Source organism: Pteropus vampyrus, unplaced genomic scaffold (genome assembly GCF_000151845.1).
Source record: "Pteropus vampyrus isolate Shadow unplaced genomic scaffold, Pvam_2.0 Scaffold15, whole genome shotgun sequence".
NCBI lineage: Eukaryota > Metazoa > Chordata > Mammalia > Chiroptera > Pteropodidae > Pteropus > Pteropus vampyrus.
The window spans coordinates 11202466-11219541 of record NW_011888796.1 but is presented as its reverse complement, the minus strand read 5'-3'; the positions used below and the strand labels follow the sequence as shown (position 1 = coordinate 11219541).

Sequence of the window (17076 nt, the reverse complement as noted above, 5' to 3'; positions counted from 1 at the left end):
GAGCAGGGTTTGAGTTGGCAACTCAAAAAGGAGAGTATTATGAATGTGAAAAAAAAAGAAAACGGATGCTTTATTTTGCTTTGAGGGAGGGACCTAGGCCAAGTCAAATTGAGAGCTCTAATTTGGGAATGGTGTTATTACAGGTCATTGGGAGTTGGTTACGCTCTAAATTGGGAGGCCAGTCACATGAGGAGGCAGCAAAGGTGGATCACATGGGGGTCAGTCGGGGCTCTTTTACAATGAAGTTTTATCTTTTTTACTACACAGTTGAAATGTACGTCTATCACGTTGAGAAACCAAGTCACCTTATTGGCTGATGAGCGCTCCCTGCTTTGGCCCATCGGTTGTTTTATAATTGAGCCAGTTCTTCCGATATGTGTGCTTTCCGGGGCTTTATTTAGGTACTGGAATCTGTTCAGTGATTAGTGGAGCAAGCCATGTGCTAAAGGTTATTTATCTGTTCTTCACCTTCACCTTCAGATCTTATTCTGAGGGGCTGCTTCCCTTTTTTCCAAGGCTCTACCCATTTTAGATCTCAAGGTCAAGACATTCCGATAACCTTAAAAATAAATATATATATTACATATTTAAATATATCAAAAAGTGATGGTCTTAATTTATTAGATTACCTTTCATTTTCTCAGCACTGTTACTGACAGCTTAAAAAATGAAAACAAAGAAAGATGGGTCCTGCCCCAGCACGGGCGGTTAAGAACAAAGTATTCTTCCTGCCCCCAAACTGCAGACTCTTGACATCCCTGGAGTCTTGGGGAGGACCAAGAAGGGTTGTGTGTTAAGCTGTTGATTTTTCTTGGAGAATCGAAGTCGGCTTTGTTGATGTATAAAGCCCTGATTACTTAGCTGTGTTTGAAATAAAAACAAAACAGCCCAAGAAGGATATCTAGAATTCAGTGTTCAGTACAAACAAGTTGTGCTCATGGACCTAAATGGGGCATGTTACTAAGTCCGTGACACAGAGGTTCTGCTGATGCCTCCGAAGCATGCGGACTGGCGATGCTTGTGATCGAGGTTAGGAATAGAAGGTGTGTGGAAACTTTCTATAAAAGGCAGCCGGGTCCCCTGGACTGGTGTGGACAAGTGGTCAGGAAGCTTTGGCATTGCTCATGGCTGTACCAGGGTGACCTTGGATGAGTTTCTCTGTGCCTCAGTTTCCCTGAGGTACCATATTGGTTTTGGGAGGAGAAGGTGAGGGCTTTCAGAGATGTATGAAATGTGAGATGTTATCAAATGTTAAATGGAGGGAAGATGATGTCACAGGAACTCAAATCAGGGCCATGTGTCTCCAAACGGGGCTGGGCTGCTAGTCTCTCCTCAGGCATCAGCCACCACTGGTGATGCCTCTGACATCACAATACCCAGCTGGATACTCAATAATGATGAGCTGTGCCCAGTGGACACCAGAGCAGGGAAGAAAAGGAGGAGGACAAAGTGGAGAGGGAGGAGATGGAGCAATCCCTTATGTGATAATTCCATCAACTCACAACTTTTTCACCTAACATCTGGTTCAACTGTAATGTGTTCAGCTCCATATAAACTGTACAGCGTCTGTGCCCTCCTTGCCAAACTCAGCAAAATATTATGGTCCTCTAATCAAGAGAATTTTGCTCCTGTTGCTGCATGTCTCGTGGTTCATCATCAGATCTGTGATCTGGTACCTCACCAAACGGCTCTCCGGAGCAGCCATTTAGAGGTAATCCCCTGGCTCTGTGCTCCAGGCTCCTCTGGGACTCCTTCAGACCCATCTCCGCGCTCCTCCTCGGAGCAGCACAGCACTCTGGGGACCACGTAAGGGTGGTTTGGGAGGGTGTGAGTCCATGGTAAATATGCTTTAAGATGGAAAGTCTCACCTTCATTTATTTCTGAGCTACCTCAGGCCTCGTCAGACTTTATTGTTCTGAGGGTACCCTTAAAACCCAAGTGGGCCAAATCAGGGCTCCCCTGTCTAGCCTCAGAAGGCATTATCACTCTTTTTACCATTGCTATCATGGAAAACAAGAGATCAGCCCTGTTGTGGAAATATTATGACATTTTGCTTGCTCTTATGTATTGGTTATTTATTTATTTTTAATCCAACGACTTCTCTTAAACACAGGTCCCTACCACTTTTTGAATTGATTCCTCTGCAGTGGTCCCCAACCTTTTTGGCTCCTATGAGAATCTAACGCCTGATGATCTGAGTTGGAGCTGAGGCGGTGATGCTAGCGCTGGGGAGCGGCTGCACATATAGATAAAGCTTCGCTCGCTCGCCCCACCACTCACCTCCTTTTATGCGGACCGGTTCCTAACAGACCATGGACCGGTACCGGTCTGCGGCCCGGAGTTTGGGGACCCCTGGTTATCCATTCTCCTGGTTATCCATTCTCCTGGTAGGAAATTATTTTCCCCACCTGAATTTCACAACAGCGTTAACCTGCTGATCATCCAAAAGTTGGAAATTGGAGGCCGTGATTTTCTCTTTGTTTCTCAGAGCAGTGGTTCTCAAACTTAAGACTGGAGCTGAATCACCTGAAGAGGTTTTAAACAAAGTTTCTGATTCCCTAAATCTAGGGTTGGGTCCCAGAATTTATGTTGCTAACAGGTTCCCAGGTGTGTAAGTCCCTCTACACTCTGAGAATCAGTGCTTTAGGCCTTTTTTGCTCTCCTGTTCTCCCCTCCCTCCCTTTCGTATGCCCGTAGGAGAGGGCCCCATGGAGCATCATCCGGTCCCTTAGATGATGGTGACCGCCACTAACAATAATACAATATTCACTGTGGGCCAGACAATGGTCGCCCTGCTTTATACAAATCAAATAATCCAAATATCACAACTCTCCTATTTCAGATGAAGAGACTGAAGTGTATGGAGTAGTTAAGTGAATTGCCCAAGGACACATCACTAACTAAATGGAAGGTTGGGATTCAGACCCAGACAATACAGCTAGAACCTGTGCTCTCCATCACTATCCTTTATTATCTTTCTTTTCCTTTCCCTCGAGTCCCTTAGAGCACCTGATACTCCTTCAGAACTTGGAACTGAATATCTCAGGAAGGAGTCCCAAGACAATAGAGCCTATCTTAGGTACTCGTAACCTGTATCTTGGGGTCTGAGTCTCCAGGGCAGCTGGACTCCCCAACTGTGTGTGTGAATGGAGGTGAGGGGGTCTCTTAGAGAGTGGGCAGCCTCAGAAGGGCCGCTGGAAGGGACTGATGTAAAGACACCAGGGAGCATCCACATGTGAAGAAAGGCCAGTACCCAACTTCTGCCGGGACCTAGTGTCCCTCCCCAGTGTCCAGAGTTGCCACAGTTGGCACTAGCACCTTAACCAGAGTCAGATGAAGCTGAGAAGGAACAGATCTGCTGTGTCATCGGCCATGATAGAAAAGTGCACGTATCTTTTGTTTTGTGTGTTCCAGCAAACCTACGTAATCAGGCAAGCGAGTAGGGGCCACATAAGTGCAGACACTGTCCCTGCCCTTAAAGGGAGTCTAATTGAGGAGAAAGTATTGTACAACCATGGATGTCAGTGGGTTAAACTGGGGTAGAGAGAAGGCCATGGGGGCCAGAGTAGATCAACAGGACCTGAGGAGGAAAGCAGATTCTTAAACCATGTCATGGTGATGAAGTGGGGCAAGAAAGAGAGCATTTGGTTGTATATGGAGTATATCTATAGCAAAGAATAGTTAATGATAAATAACAATCTCTTTTAAGATTTAAACAGCCAAAGGTTAAGTCTCCATTGGTATAGTGATAATTGACTACACTCTTCATGTTCTTCCAGTAAATAATGTGTGGAATGCTGGCTGGAGTTCTGCTGGTGGTTCTGGGGTTACTTTAAAGAATAGATTCTACTCCTTACAGAGTTGCCTGTTGGTTCTATAAATGGAAACTTTCTTAAAGTTTTTCTCCACTCCTCTTGTCTGATTCTCTCTCCATGTTCTTTGTATTGCAGACATTTCTGTGGGGTTCAAAACCTTTCCTTGGCTATTTCTGACCCTGAACACCCCATCAAAAACGACAGATCCTAGCAGCAGGCCATATACATTGATAAGGGAACAAAGATAATAATCTAATGGATGAATAAATACACCCACCTCCAAAGGCAGTAGTGCAAAGCCAGGTTAAAGCGAAACAAACCCTGCTCTGGACCCGTGTGCCTTAAGTCCTCCCACTGATTTTGTGTCTTCCTTTGGTTTAGAATTCTAGCCAGTATGTTCGAGACTCAGGAAGGAAGAGCGAAAGGCCCTTTTTCACAGACATTATAACTGTGTGGCTCCGAGCTCTGGTCTCCCCCCTACAGCATTCTCACAAAGTCTGCTAAAGCAAAAATTTGGTCAGTCCTGATTCTGGTCCAGCCACTGACCTCTGGGTCTATTTAATTTCACGGTGGATGCTCAGAAGGAGGGAAATGGTCTCCGCCATTCTCATTCCCGATTAGAGAACTTTATCATCATCCTTTCTAACTTTTCTTCTTACCCCACTGCCCTGGAGGAGTTCAGATATTAAAGAGTAGTTTCCCTTCTCAAAAAATTGGAAACATTTTTTATTCCAATTGCGTCAACAAACCTACTAACCTGAAAACAAGTTTGGTGCACAAGTAACCAGTGAAAATAAACTGCTTACCTTTGCATAAATCATCCTGGAGTTGGCTGATAGCTCAAGAGAACCAGAAGGGAGGTGTGCCTCTAACTCCCTCTGCAGGGCTGTGCCTAATGAGGATGAGAGAGCAGGATTGGTTATGTCCTTGGGCAGGTCACCAAACTCTGTCCTTGTACAGTTGACTAAGCCCTTCTTTCCAAATACTGTAACAGTTCATTTGTGACCATGGATTCAAATATCCCGCCTCCACAAAACTGTTCATTCTTTCTTCCTTAGAATAACTTGGACATGTATTTCAGATTTCATACCTAAATGAGTGATATATAAATTTTACTATCAACTTTTCTAACATATATTTTGGGAATATATATGTGCCATTCCTTAGAGACAATACTTACATAGTTACATAACAGGACTCTTACATTCACATTTACTTTCAGGATGGGAAGTCTGATCTATAAGTTGTTGAGTAACTTTCACATTATTTTAGAAAGTGTGGGACCCAGTGACTTAACAGTCCAGACTCATTTTAAGATGTAGAATGGCTCCCTGTTGTCAGAGGTGAAACTTGTTCATTCTGGCCCTTCCCAGATTTCGTGAGGTTTATACACGTATTGTTTAAAGTGACTGTTGTTCAGTTTGGTCTGTTAGACTGAGCACAAATTATTCTTTTGTGATTTGTCCTGTTTATATTCCTCTCAAGAGGCTCCTTCGTTGACTGTCTGGATGTTGCCGAGGATTTGGGTTTTGGTAGCCTAACTGGGCTACCTGGACCGTAATGCGCTTCTTTCAAGACTCCCATTTCCAGTGCTTCTCATGGAACAAGGCCCGAATCTGAGCATGCAGCAGGTCCTTGAATAACATCACTTTGTTTAATGTTGTCTTATTACAACGTTAATGATTGGGGAAATACCGATTCCCAGCCGGGGCCACTGCCCTTGTGGAGTTTGCATAGTCTCCTCACGGCTGCATAGGTTTTCTCTGGGGACTCCGGTTTCCTCCCGCATCCCAAAGATGTACACTTTGGGTAAATGGGCTAAATTGTCCCAGTCTGAGAGTGGGTGTATAAGTAGGTATCCCTGCGATGGAAGGGCGTCCTGTCTAGGGTGGGGTCCCGCCTTGCGCCGTGAGCTGCCAGGAGAGGATTTGGCCATGTGGACTCTGAACTGGAATCTTCAGGAAAATCATTATCTTACTTATTTTTATTAATCTTTCTTAAATGTACGTATAGCTCACATTTATTTATTTAATATGAGAAGTATTTTGGGTCTTTATGTAGAAGTTTAGTGATACATTTGTGACCAGAAATATGCCGTAGGAACTTAACTCTCGTTTATATCAATTAGCCTACGGTAAAATTGGTTTCCTTTACATCGTTTCGATTAAAGTCGCAGTTTCCAAGAACATATGCATGGCATTAAATGAAGACTTACAGTAGTAATACAAAGCGTGTTCTTCTCCTTTGCAAGGTCGGCAAGAGGATTGCTAATTCATTATTTTGAAACACTATTTGAGAGTCATTTTGTGGTGTGTGGGGTTTTGTCAGTGGCGGTCTGGGAGTGCAAGAGTGGCAGTGAAGATTAGTGAGTGGGAAAGCTTCCTGCTTTTAGAACATTTATAGCCTCTCCTCCGAGGGGTTTCTGGTATAAAAAAACTAGCCAAATGTGGTTTGCAAGGATTTGTCTTGCATTTGTTGAGAGTAAGGTGACATTTTCTTCATATCTAATTATATGACCCTTAGGAAACCCGTTCCTAGGAGGCTTTATTAGAATATAATTACTTATGGCTAAAAACGTTTGGGCATACAACTGTCTTAACACGATCCTATTGGCATCAGTTTTTCTTTCTTTCTTCAACAGATGTTTGCAAAAGAGTGTATTAAATACATTTATATCTGCTGTCTCAGCCTCTCAAATCTTTATCATGAAGATTACTTTAATTGGTGTCAGTTATAATCAGGAAAAGCACCCATTATGCTTTTGTTTTCTAGCACGTGGGGAAATTTTCCATTCTAAACAGAATATTGAGAAGGGGGATGCAGTAAAGATTTTGAAAATTGAGCTAATCATTTTATATGTTCTTGTTTTTATTTGACACTAAAGCTAAAAGTAATCATAATTCTGCAGAGTTAGATGAGAAAAAGGTGACTGAACAGCTTTGGGGTGACAGTTGGTACCCATTATTATTCACAGGTCACCCAGTCCATCAGTCTTTATTTAAAAGAAATTTCTAGGTAGTGCCTAAGATTTGGAGCAAGAAATCCCCAAATCTACCAAACAAAATATCTGGGCACAATTTTATATAGCCACTAAAAAACGTGATTAATAAGGAAATGTTAGCCCATGGAAAAATGGAGACAATGCCACAACCTGATAGTGCTTACGGCCTAATAGAGAAAGACAGAAAGTGAGTGTAATACACAGCAGATCACATGATAAGTGCTATGGAGAAAAATAAAGCAGGGCAGGGTAGGGGGGCGATAAGGGAGTGTAGGATAAGGGCGTGATATAGGCAATTTAAAATATGTGGACAGAGGAGGTCTCACCAAGAAGGTAACATCTGAGCAGACAGAACTGAGAGAGGCTAAATGTGGGTCTTTGGGAAAAGTGTGCCAGCCACAGGGAACAGCAAGTACAAAGGTTGGAAGATTAGGCTCATATCTAGCTGCTAAAGGAAAAACAAGGAAGCCAGGATGGACTGAAATGAATGAGGGACAGCAGCAGAGATAGGGTTAAGATCATAGAGGTGCTGATAGACCATTGTATGGCTCTTACTCAATGTGAGATGGGAAATCATTAGAATATTTGATCAGAGAAGTGACATGACTTACCATCTAGTGTTGAAAGATCACCTGGTTCTTATGTTGATAACAGACTGTTGGAGGTGGGTGGAATGCAGAAGCTTGGTGAGAGGTAGTCAAGTTCTGGATACATTTTGGGGATTCATAGGTCAGGATTTGCTGACAGATTAAATGTGGATATGAGAGAAAAGAGTCAAGGATACTTCAAGGTTTCAACCTGAGCTACTGGAAAGATAGAAAAGTCATTTGCTGAGATCGAGAAGAAGACCACACAGGAGCAGATCTAGTGAATAAAGCACAAGTTCAATTTTGGACATGTTAACTTGGAGATCATTTGAGTTGAGATGTAGAGGATACATTTGGGATATATGATTCTGAAGCTCAGAGTGAGATGTGAGCTGGAGGTACGAATGTGGGGGGAGTGCGCATACTGTCAAGGCCAGAGGCCAGAACTGAGGCAAGTGGTTGAGGGGAGCTGGCCTGTTTTAGGTACCTGACGGGAATGGGCAGCCTCATACCTCGAAGAGTTAGTCATAACCAAGAGAAGGTCAAAAGCCTGAAGGTGAATCCCAACCCTAACTTGAGCCCTTAGCTGAGAGCTCAGGACTAGTTCACTGCTGGTCTGGGCTCCATCAGGAGCAAAGGAGCCCTCCTGGAGCACCCAGCCATGCCAGTACTACCCAGGAAAAAAAGTGACTAGGATGGAAAGCCCTCATTGAAGAGATGAGAGGATCACTCTGGAGCAGTAAGTGGGTCACTGTAGGTGTCTGTTGGGATCAGAGTAGCCTGGTTCTTGCCCTTCGAGGACAGTCAGGTGCCTATGAATGGCCAGTACCTAACGACCTTCATGCTCTCAGAGAAAGCTCTAGTGGTTATAGTGGGCCATGGAGTCCACAGCGTAGATCCCTGCCTTGCTAGTGAATTCAAGGGGCAGTAGCATTTTTGAATGGTTTTTACCAAGTAACACAAAGCTCCATATATTAGTTCCTTATATTAGTTAACTAGCTCCACTTATTAGTTAACTAGTGCTGTGTAACAAACTACTTCAAAACTTAATGGCTTCACATAATAACATTTATCTTACAGTTTTCTGAGGGTCAGAATTTGGGACAGACTAGTTCTGGCTTAAAGTCTCTCACAAGATCACCAAAGCTGGAGACTCCTCCTCTGAGATGGCTCACTCACATGGCTGGCAGTTGGTACTGCCTCTGAGTAGCAAGCCTGAGTTCCTTCTCACCTGTGCCTCCCCCGGGGCTGCCCGGGTGTCTTCATAATTGGTATGGTTGGTTTTCCCCCGAACAAGAGAACCAAGAGAGAGAGATGGAAGCTACAGAGCCTTTTATGACCTAACCTCAGCACACCCCCACCAATCTCACTCTTGGTTACATAGACCTGCTCAGATTTGTTGTGGAGAGTATGCAAGGGATAAAGACCCATGGGGCCATCTTGGAAGCCAGCAATCACCTTCTTTGAAAATAGGGGGAAGGTTTCTATCTTCTCAATCCTTTGTATCTGCTCAAAGCACTACCTGCAGCTATAGGAGCTCAGTAACACCGTATTACCAGGTCCCCCATCACAACCGGTCTAATCCACATCTCTTGAGGGCTCCACCAAATCATGGGGCTGTTTCTCTAATCATCGCTAGCACAAGAGGGTACCTTGGACAACCAATAGGCAAGTGCAGGTGCCAACATAAGAATCCCACTGTTTGCCATGTGTATTTGCCACGTTCCCTCTGATTTTTCAGGTGCTCCTTCAGCTCATATCCCTACCCAATGCATGGTGTGTGGTGTTACCACTGGTCATTTGTCCTTGAGTTGTGCAGAGTTGTACTATGTTTAGAAGCCTTTATCACATGATGTGTCTAGGGTTCAGTTTGTAAGACGAATTCTTCCAAGGAACATTTGACCATTTAAGACCCACTAGAATTTCCTCCTGTTAGACTATTTATTTAACCAGTACTTCTTGTATGTGTGTACTTAATTTCCAGACATTTCTCACATGAGCAAATTACCTAAATATACTTGTGAGAAACCCTTTTATGGTAAATGTTATTAAACTGAAAACAAGGGTATAATAAAATAGTAATTTAAGGGTAATTTACTAACAAGTGGAGCCCTTAAACATTGACATACCATTGTGTAGTAATAATACCAGGCTTGGTATTTAAAAACACTCTTTGTCACTCCAAGAATCATTGGGACAGTTTTCTAATCTTCACGGTCTTTAATTACAGCTCTTCTAAGATTTTTTTCTTACTACTACTACTATGTCACTGGTGTATAAATTATAAGCCATTCATTTTTACCCTCATAAAATGTCCAGGAAACTCTTACATATCTGCTCCTTATCCAGAGAAATAATATTCAGAGAAGTTAATAGAGGTGAGTTGACATCATTGAACCTGGTTGCTCTTGGACTTCCATTTTTCCAGATTGTCTACTGAATAGAAAGATATTGGGGTGGATAATAAAAGAAACTGCCTCACAGAATGATAGATTAATTGGAATTTTTGAGGATTTTCTTTTCCAGTGAAGAGAATCCATTGAATACACATCTCAGTAAAGGCTCCTTTCTCTCTGGAAGGTGGTATAGATGCCACAAAGAAGGCCAGTGGGCAGCAGGGCAGGAGCACGCCATTATGTGCCAAGTCCCCACACATAGGACCTGGCTTCTCTTAAGGTGAAGATGCTCACTCTCATCAGTGCCCTGGGGATGCTCACTCTGAGAGACTGACTCAGTACTTACTAGAAAGCAGGGAAGTAGAGTCTGCAATGCTGGCTTATTAATTTGCCAGGAGGAGCCATCATCAGAGGGACCAGATGTACTCAAACTCCATATAATCAGCACAGGAAGGCCTCCACAGGAGGCTAAATCATAAACAGAAACCATTTATTAAGTTGCCCTGAAAAATTATCATCACAGAATGAGGAAATACCTTGTCTGTATTATCAGTTCATTCTCTCCCTGAAAGTACCTGGTAAGCTAAATCATAGCCCAAAGGTGATTTGGTGAGTGGATAATCAAGCTGCAGGGAGGCTAAGTGAGGTGAATGTATAGTGGCAACAGGTTAGTTTCATGAGTTCATCTCAGAGTGGGAAGGACTTAGCTTGAACGACTGAACTACTCAAAACCAAATGGCTAAAACTTCCTTTCCTAGAGGGGCACTTGGATAAGTATATTAGTCATTTTTGGCCACATTACAAATTACCCCAAACTTAGCAGCTTAAAGTAACAATAAACATGTTAGCACACATGTTCTGTGGATCAGGGATATGAATGGTTCTGGATATGAATGGTTCTGGCTCAAGGTACCTTAAAATGTCTGGAGTGCAGTCATCTGAAGGCTTAACTGGGGTTGGGAGTTCCATCGCATGGCTAGCAAGTTGGTGCTGGCTGTTGATAGGAGGCCTCAGCTCCTCACCACCAAGACTTTCCTCCCTGTGGGTTGCTTGAGTGTCCTCACAACATGCTGGCTGACTTCCCCCTGAGCGAGAGAGCAAAGAAAATACGACAGTGCCTTTTATGTGTGTGATCCATGAAGTCACGCATTGTCACTTATGCTATGTTCTATTTGCTAGAAGTGACTCACTAGGTCCAGCTTTCACTCAAAGGGAAGGGAATTAATTAAGCTCCACCTTTTGGAGAGGAGTTTCAAGAAAATCGTGGACATATTTTAAACCACAATAGGTACCACCTACACTGTGTCTGTGACTCCTTTGTTTTCTACATTTCCATAGCTGACCAACTCTTCTGTTGATCCATATACTCTATTAATATTCTTATATTATTATATTTATAAATATACATATACTTATGACTGTATATTATGTATAAAATTCTGTATTTCATGTATTATATAATTACATATTATATATTATAAATATTAATGTATTTAGCTTATGTCCAAGCTCTTCTCTTATGATAATCATTATGTATCTATGCTAATTTGCATATTCCCATTCTGCTACCTCACTAGCCAGGGGACTTGGGTCAAGTTACTTGAACTCTGTGTGCTTTTGTGTGTCCTCATTTGCAAAATAAGGCTGTAATAAGACCTACGTCATATGCTTCTTGTGAGGATTAAGTGAGCAAATATATGACAACACTTAGAAAAGTCCCTGACACATAGAAAACATTCAATACTGGTAGCTGTCAGCGTGGCAGCTATAGCAGTAGCAGAGACGGTTGGATCCAGTAGGTGTAGCTAGCCCTCAAAAGGCAATCTTATGTCCATGTTCCCAGTGGCAGTAAACAAAAGTCATAGTTGTCTTCCTAGCTATGTGACAGCCCCGCACCATCCAAGCCCTGTTCCAAGGGGAGAGAAAGAACTGCTTCAGGCCTGGAAGGGCCCAGGGCCAGCAGCCTCTTGTTTCTCCCCTGGATCCCAGGTTAATCCCTGGCAGAGAGAGCTTGCATGGAGATAACATGTTTAGTTTGCACTCTGAGTCCTATTTACGTTTTGTTTTTGTTCCTGATTTTTTTTTTTAGGCTGACCTTTTGTGGAAGAGTACAATATCCAAACAGAGAAGCGACCTAGCAGAAAGCTAGAGAGTTTCTCAGCCTCGTGAATTTTTATTCAAGGTTGTTCCCAAATTTTATTTTTAAATGTACATTTTTCCAGGGCGTGCACTAGCCACATCTGATCAGTGTTGGCGTTGGACATAGATTCATCTTCCTCTCGGAGCCTTTTGCTTTTTGTCAGTGCCTCTTTAGCTCTTTGTGCTTAATGAATAGATTTTTCTTCGTTCCAAGTATGACATGCTGGTGTTTGCTGAAAATGTATTGATGAAAAAGTTAAAATTGGTGCTTTCTTCATCTCTTGGAGCTACTTTAAAGGGAAGGCTATACCTAGTGGAATGCATGAGGGTAGTCTTGTGTCAGGTGGCAGTTAGCTAAATATAGAGTTGGGGAGCTTGGAGGGACCTGCCGAGGTCATATGTGCCCTCCCACCCACCTTCCCCATCTGAATGTCTCTAGCCCTGTGCTAGCTAATTCAGTGGCCACCAGCCACACCTGGCTTCTGAGCACTTCAGATGTGGCTAGTCCACACTGAGATGTGCTCTCAGAGGTAAAATACATTCTGGAACTCAAAGATTTAATACAAAGCAAAGAATGTAAAATGTTTCATTAGTAACTTTATATCAATTACAAGTTAATATTTTGATACATCGGATTAAATAAAATATATCATTAAAATTAACTTCACCTTTTTTTACTTTTCTTTTAATACTAAAAAATTTTATTAAATTCCTTATGTGGAATCCCATATTCCATATTATATTTCCATCTGACAATGCATCTGGAGACCATCTAGCTCTATCCTTCATGCCCCTAGGACAGATTATAGAGCCTTTTTTGGTGACTCCTCAGTCTTGTCATTCTGACACTTCATTTCTCCTCCATGTTTAATCTTAATCTCTCCTGCTTCAATCCAAAGACTTCTGCTTCAAATAGCTAAATGTTCATCTCCTTACAAGATCTCTACTCGAAAGGGGTCAAGCATCTCTTTGTATTGTTTAGTTGTAAGCTCAGCAACCCCATTTTCTTTTACCTTTCGACTTTCTACTTCTTTTTCTACCTCTGATGATTTTAATGACTTTCCCTGGGTCATGTCTGGTCTCTATTATTTTTAAATCTTGGTATCCCAAACCACCTAGCATCACTATAATGTAGGCCTAACGCAGAGACAAGTAAAAGGAAATATTTCCACCATCAAGTACTTGAAGGTCCTTTTGATGTATTACCTCATTTAATCCTACACCACAGGAGGGCAAATGCTGTTGGTAACACTCTTGACTGATGAGGGAGCTGAGGCTCAGAGAGGTTAAGTAACTGACCAAGGTTCCACTGCAAATTAAGTGGCAAATCTGGGATTCATGCCCAGTTTTGCCTGACTCCAAAGCTCACATTTTTTCATTGCATACCTTGCCTGATACTTTTCTTTGAATATACCCTTGTAGTCTTGAGAGGCCTTGGAGTACATGGCTGATGCATTTGTAACTTATGGTCAGTGATGACTCCCGAGCTTGTCCTGATATGTTTGCGCCTTGCTAGAGTTGTGAAGCCCTCCTGCTAAATTCCAGAAACTCTTTTCAACCTTGAGGATACTGTGTGAAAGTCAGCAGTACTGCCTGTCCTTGTAGGGTCATCAGAGTTGAGGTGTCAGGAATGACTTTTCTAGCAGGGAGCTTTCTTCCTATGGCCCCAGGTCCTTCGATAATGATCAGTGTCTGGAACAGGCTGCTTCTCAAAGGCCAATCAAGGTGAATTGCATTGTTTCCCCATGTTTACCTAAAGGCAGCAAGTTTATGTTTCCATCAGAAGGGGCAGAAAGGGAATCCTTCCTTGTGAGTGTGTTAAAAACAGGTCTTCACATGGATGAACTTCGAAGACACTAGGCTGAGTGAAATAAGTCAATCGCATGAAATTAAATACCATAGGATTTCACTTATATGAGGTACCTAGAGTGGTCAAAAGCACAGAGACAGAAAGTGTAGTGAGGGTTGCCAGGAGCTGGGGGAACAGGGAATGGAGAGTTAGTGTTTAATGAGTACAGAGTTTCAGTTTGGAAAGATGGGAAAGGTCTGGAAATGGATGGTGGCAATGGTTGCATATCATTGTGAATATACGTAATGCCACTGAACCATACACTTAAAAATGGTTAAAATGGTAAATATTATGTTATATATATTTTACCACAATAAAAATAACTGAACAGGTCTTTTACATATAGAGAAAAATAGCTTGCTTACAGGTGTGATCAGAGGTTCTCCTGGAGCGTAGGTCCATTGCTCATTCGAGCTTTGAGCTCACAGTCATTTTCTAAGCTTCTTGAGATCAAGGTGCAGGCCTTCTTCCCTAGGATGAGAGGAGTCCCTATTCTTTTCCTGACGGATTTCTCCGTCTAAGAGGATCTACCAACTTCATACAAATGCCGCTACCAGTGTTTAAACCACTTTTCCACAGATATCTGGGGGTGGGGGTGGGGCAGGGTGGAATGCAGCCTTATCCCCAAGGACTCCAGCTATATGGACCCTTGATTACACTCACTTTTCTATGGAGATTTTCTTTTTCTTTATCCTCCTGTCTATCTGAAGGTATGGCTAGACTGTTCTAAGAAAAAAAAAAAAAAAAAAAACAGGCCTATAATTCTATTTGGTTGTACCAAAGTAGTTGTAGTCTCTTTGGAGACCTGAATGAGAATTAGATTAAAATATCTAAGAACGTTTCTTTCGTGTTTCACTGAAGTTGCTACCCCCTGACAACCTGAGGTCAGTTATCCAATCCGATTCATGGATTGTTTTGCAAAAATTTAGCCCGGGAATATAGACTGGGATGCTAAGCCACAGGAATTCTTTTTACAGCGTGGTGTTTTTGTGTCATCATGGCTGTATTTGCTTATTTGCCCTGTATATTTTCCTTTTCAGGAATCATTAACCAATGGCAACAGGAATCCAAGGATAAAGTGATTTCCCTCCTGTTAACTCACCTGCCTTTGCTAAAGCCAGGAAACCTTGACGCAAAAGTAGAGTATATGAAACTGCTGCCCAAAATCCTGGCGCACTCTATTGAACACAACCAGCACATCGAGGAGAGCAGGCAGCTGCTGTCCTATGCTTTGATACATCCGGCCACTTCATTGGAAGACCGCAGTGCTTTAGCCATGTGGCTGAATCACTTGGAGGACCGCACGTCGACCAGCTTCGGTGGCCAGAACCGAGGTCGCTCGGACTCTGTGGATTATGGGCAGACGCACTACTACCACCAAAGACAGAACTCCGACGACAAGCTCAATGGGTGGCAGAACTCTCGGGATTCTGGTATTTGCATCAACACATCCAACTGGCAGGACAAAAGTCTGGGGTGTGAGAATGGCCATGTGCCCCTCTACTCCTCCTCATCCGTCCCTACCACAATCAATACGATTGGAACCAGCACAAGTACAAGTAAGTGCCTTGGAAGCCTTTCAGCACAGTCTGGTTTGGCAATTTGCTGTGTGTGGCATGTCCTGCTGGGAATGTCTGCTCCCAGCACCCGTAACCCTGGGAGAGAAGGGCCGATTGGAATTGGCTGTGGGAAAGGGATCTTCGGACCCCATCTTTGTTGCTCTTTTGTTTCTGGAAGGATGAAAATGCTGGGCAGGTAAAATTATTGGTGGTCCAAATTTAGGTGACAAATAGACTCCAAAATTTTAAAAACAAGAGAGAGAGAATGAGTGGTGAAAGAAGAAAACTGTTTCCACAAATAGAAACGCCTTTCACCCTCAGCCTTTCACCCTGGGGTCTTTGAATCTGCCGAGACGCTGAGTTATGTGTGACTCTCTAAACCTGATTCTAACCCATGGTTAACCAGATAGCCTCATGGGCTTTGAGCGTTTTCTCTTTTATTTTTCCTTTTTTTCTTTCCTTTTTTTTTTTTTTTAAATTTCACCCTGGAATGTTCCCTCCCTTGCATTTCCTGGTTTTAGTCCCCAGTTATCAGGGGCACCTTTCCTCCTGACCAGGGGAACCAGGTTTGCTAACTGAGAATGCTGCTCTGTGCTGTGGCCTGGTGTGAATGCTGTGGCCTTCTCTCGCTCAGTCTAACCCCTTAGGAGACACAGGTCAGGACCTGCTTTTCAGGAGGGAGAGCAAAGGATGGCCTTCTGCTCTTTTGACCACTAAAGCAAAGTTCCCTGCCCACAGTTGGAACTAGGGCCAGAGTCCTCTGTGGCTCCCCACTTAGGCTGAGCAAAGTGACCAAATGCCACTGGTGCTTCTATAAAGTAGCAACATGAGGGAGTGGGCCGTCATTGAACAGAATTCCTTGATGCTAGTTTGCACGTGTCTGTGAATACAGTATCAGTGCCGAAATAACTTTCTCGCGGGAAAGCTTTTGCGGTTAGACCTAATGTGCCTGTCAACATGCAGAAACCCCCAATTAAAAGATATGAGAGTATTAAGAATTGGCAGTGACGGCTTCTTGGCCTCTGTCTCCACTTGGATCTTTTGCCTAATGGGCCTTTTTAAATGTTTTTCTCAAATATAGAAGAGTGTTGAATTATAACTACGTTAATTGAAACAGTACCTTAGTGGAATAACCAAGGAAATACTTAAGATACTGCACTGATAATGCTATAACATGGAATTTTAAATTTCTTTTTCTATTTTTACATTAAGATATCAATAACTTGCGCATTTCGAGAATTGGGTGATTATTGCCTCATTAGTTTACTATGTAAGAGGTGCTGGTGAGAGTCGGTCTCTTTCACAGACTAGTAATCCAGGGAATGGTTTCACTAGCCTCTGTGTGATGGAGAATGCTGGCTGGGACTATTAAATCAGACAATGCAGGCTGGGATGACAGAGCTCTTGGCCCAAGTTTCCTGGGTCAACTACAGAATCTAGTAATTGTTACAAAACTCATTGATAGTTGAGAGAAATTCAAGCTCAGAGCCATCTGCTCCTCAAAACTTGGTCTTTTGTATTTTAAGGGGTTGAATTTTATGTCATTTGTTTTGAAATTAGTCTTGGGTCATCACATTTCCATCTCAACTGATTTACACATTTAAGGTCCATCTTGACAAGATTAGCACATTCGAGATGGTTATCAGATTATAGTCAGCAGACTGGTATTTTTCACTGTACCCACCCAGCCCTACAGAGGGGAAGGAATGCAGAGATGCCTGTCATGGCCT

At 42.8% G+C, this 17076-nt stretch overlaps 1 protein-coding gene and 1 long non-coding RNA gene across 4 annotated transcripts in view; one reads left to right on the top strand and one right to left on the bottom strand.

Annotated features, from left to right (window-relative positions):
- Window positions 1–17076, top strand: part of SAMD4A (sterile alpha motif domain containing 4A) — a 209075-nt gene that overhangs the window by 109219 nt on the left and 82780 nt on the right. For all 3 annotated transcript variants that reach the window (XM_011385301.2, XM_011385293.2, XM_023527235.1), the window contains one exon: window positions 14828–15346. In XM_011385301.2, the coding sequence (XP_011383603.1) occupies window positions 14828–15346 (519 nt within the window). The remainder of the gene's footprint in view (window positions 1–14827; window positions 15347–17076) is intronic.
- On the bottom strand, window positions 4621–14510 carry LOC111735821. The gene is made up of 3 exons (XR_002778985.1): window positions 14153–14510; window positions 10713–10884; window positions 4621–4707 (listed from the first exon to the last, which is right to left on the bottom strand). It is a non-coding gene; the product is annotated as an uncharacterized LOC111735821 (long non-coding RNA).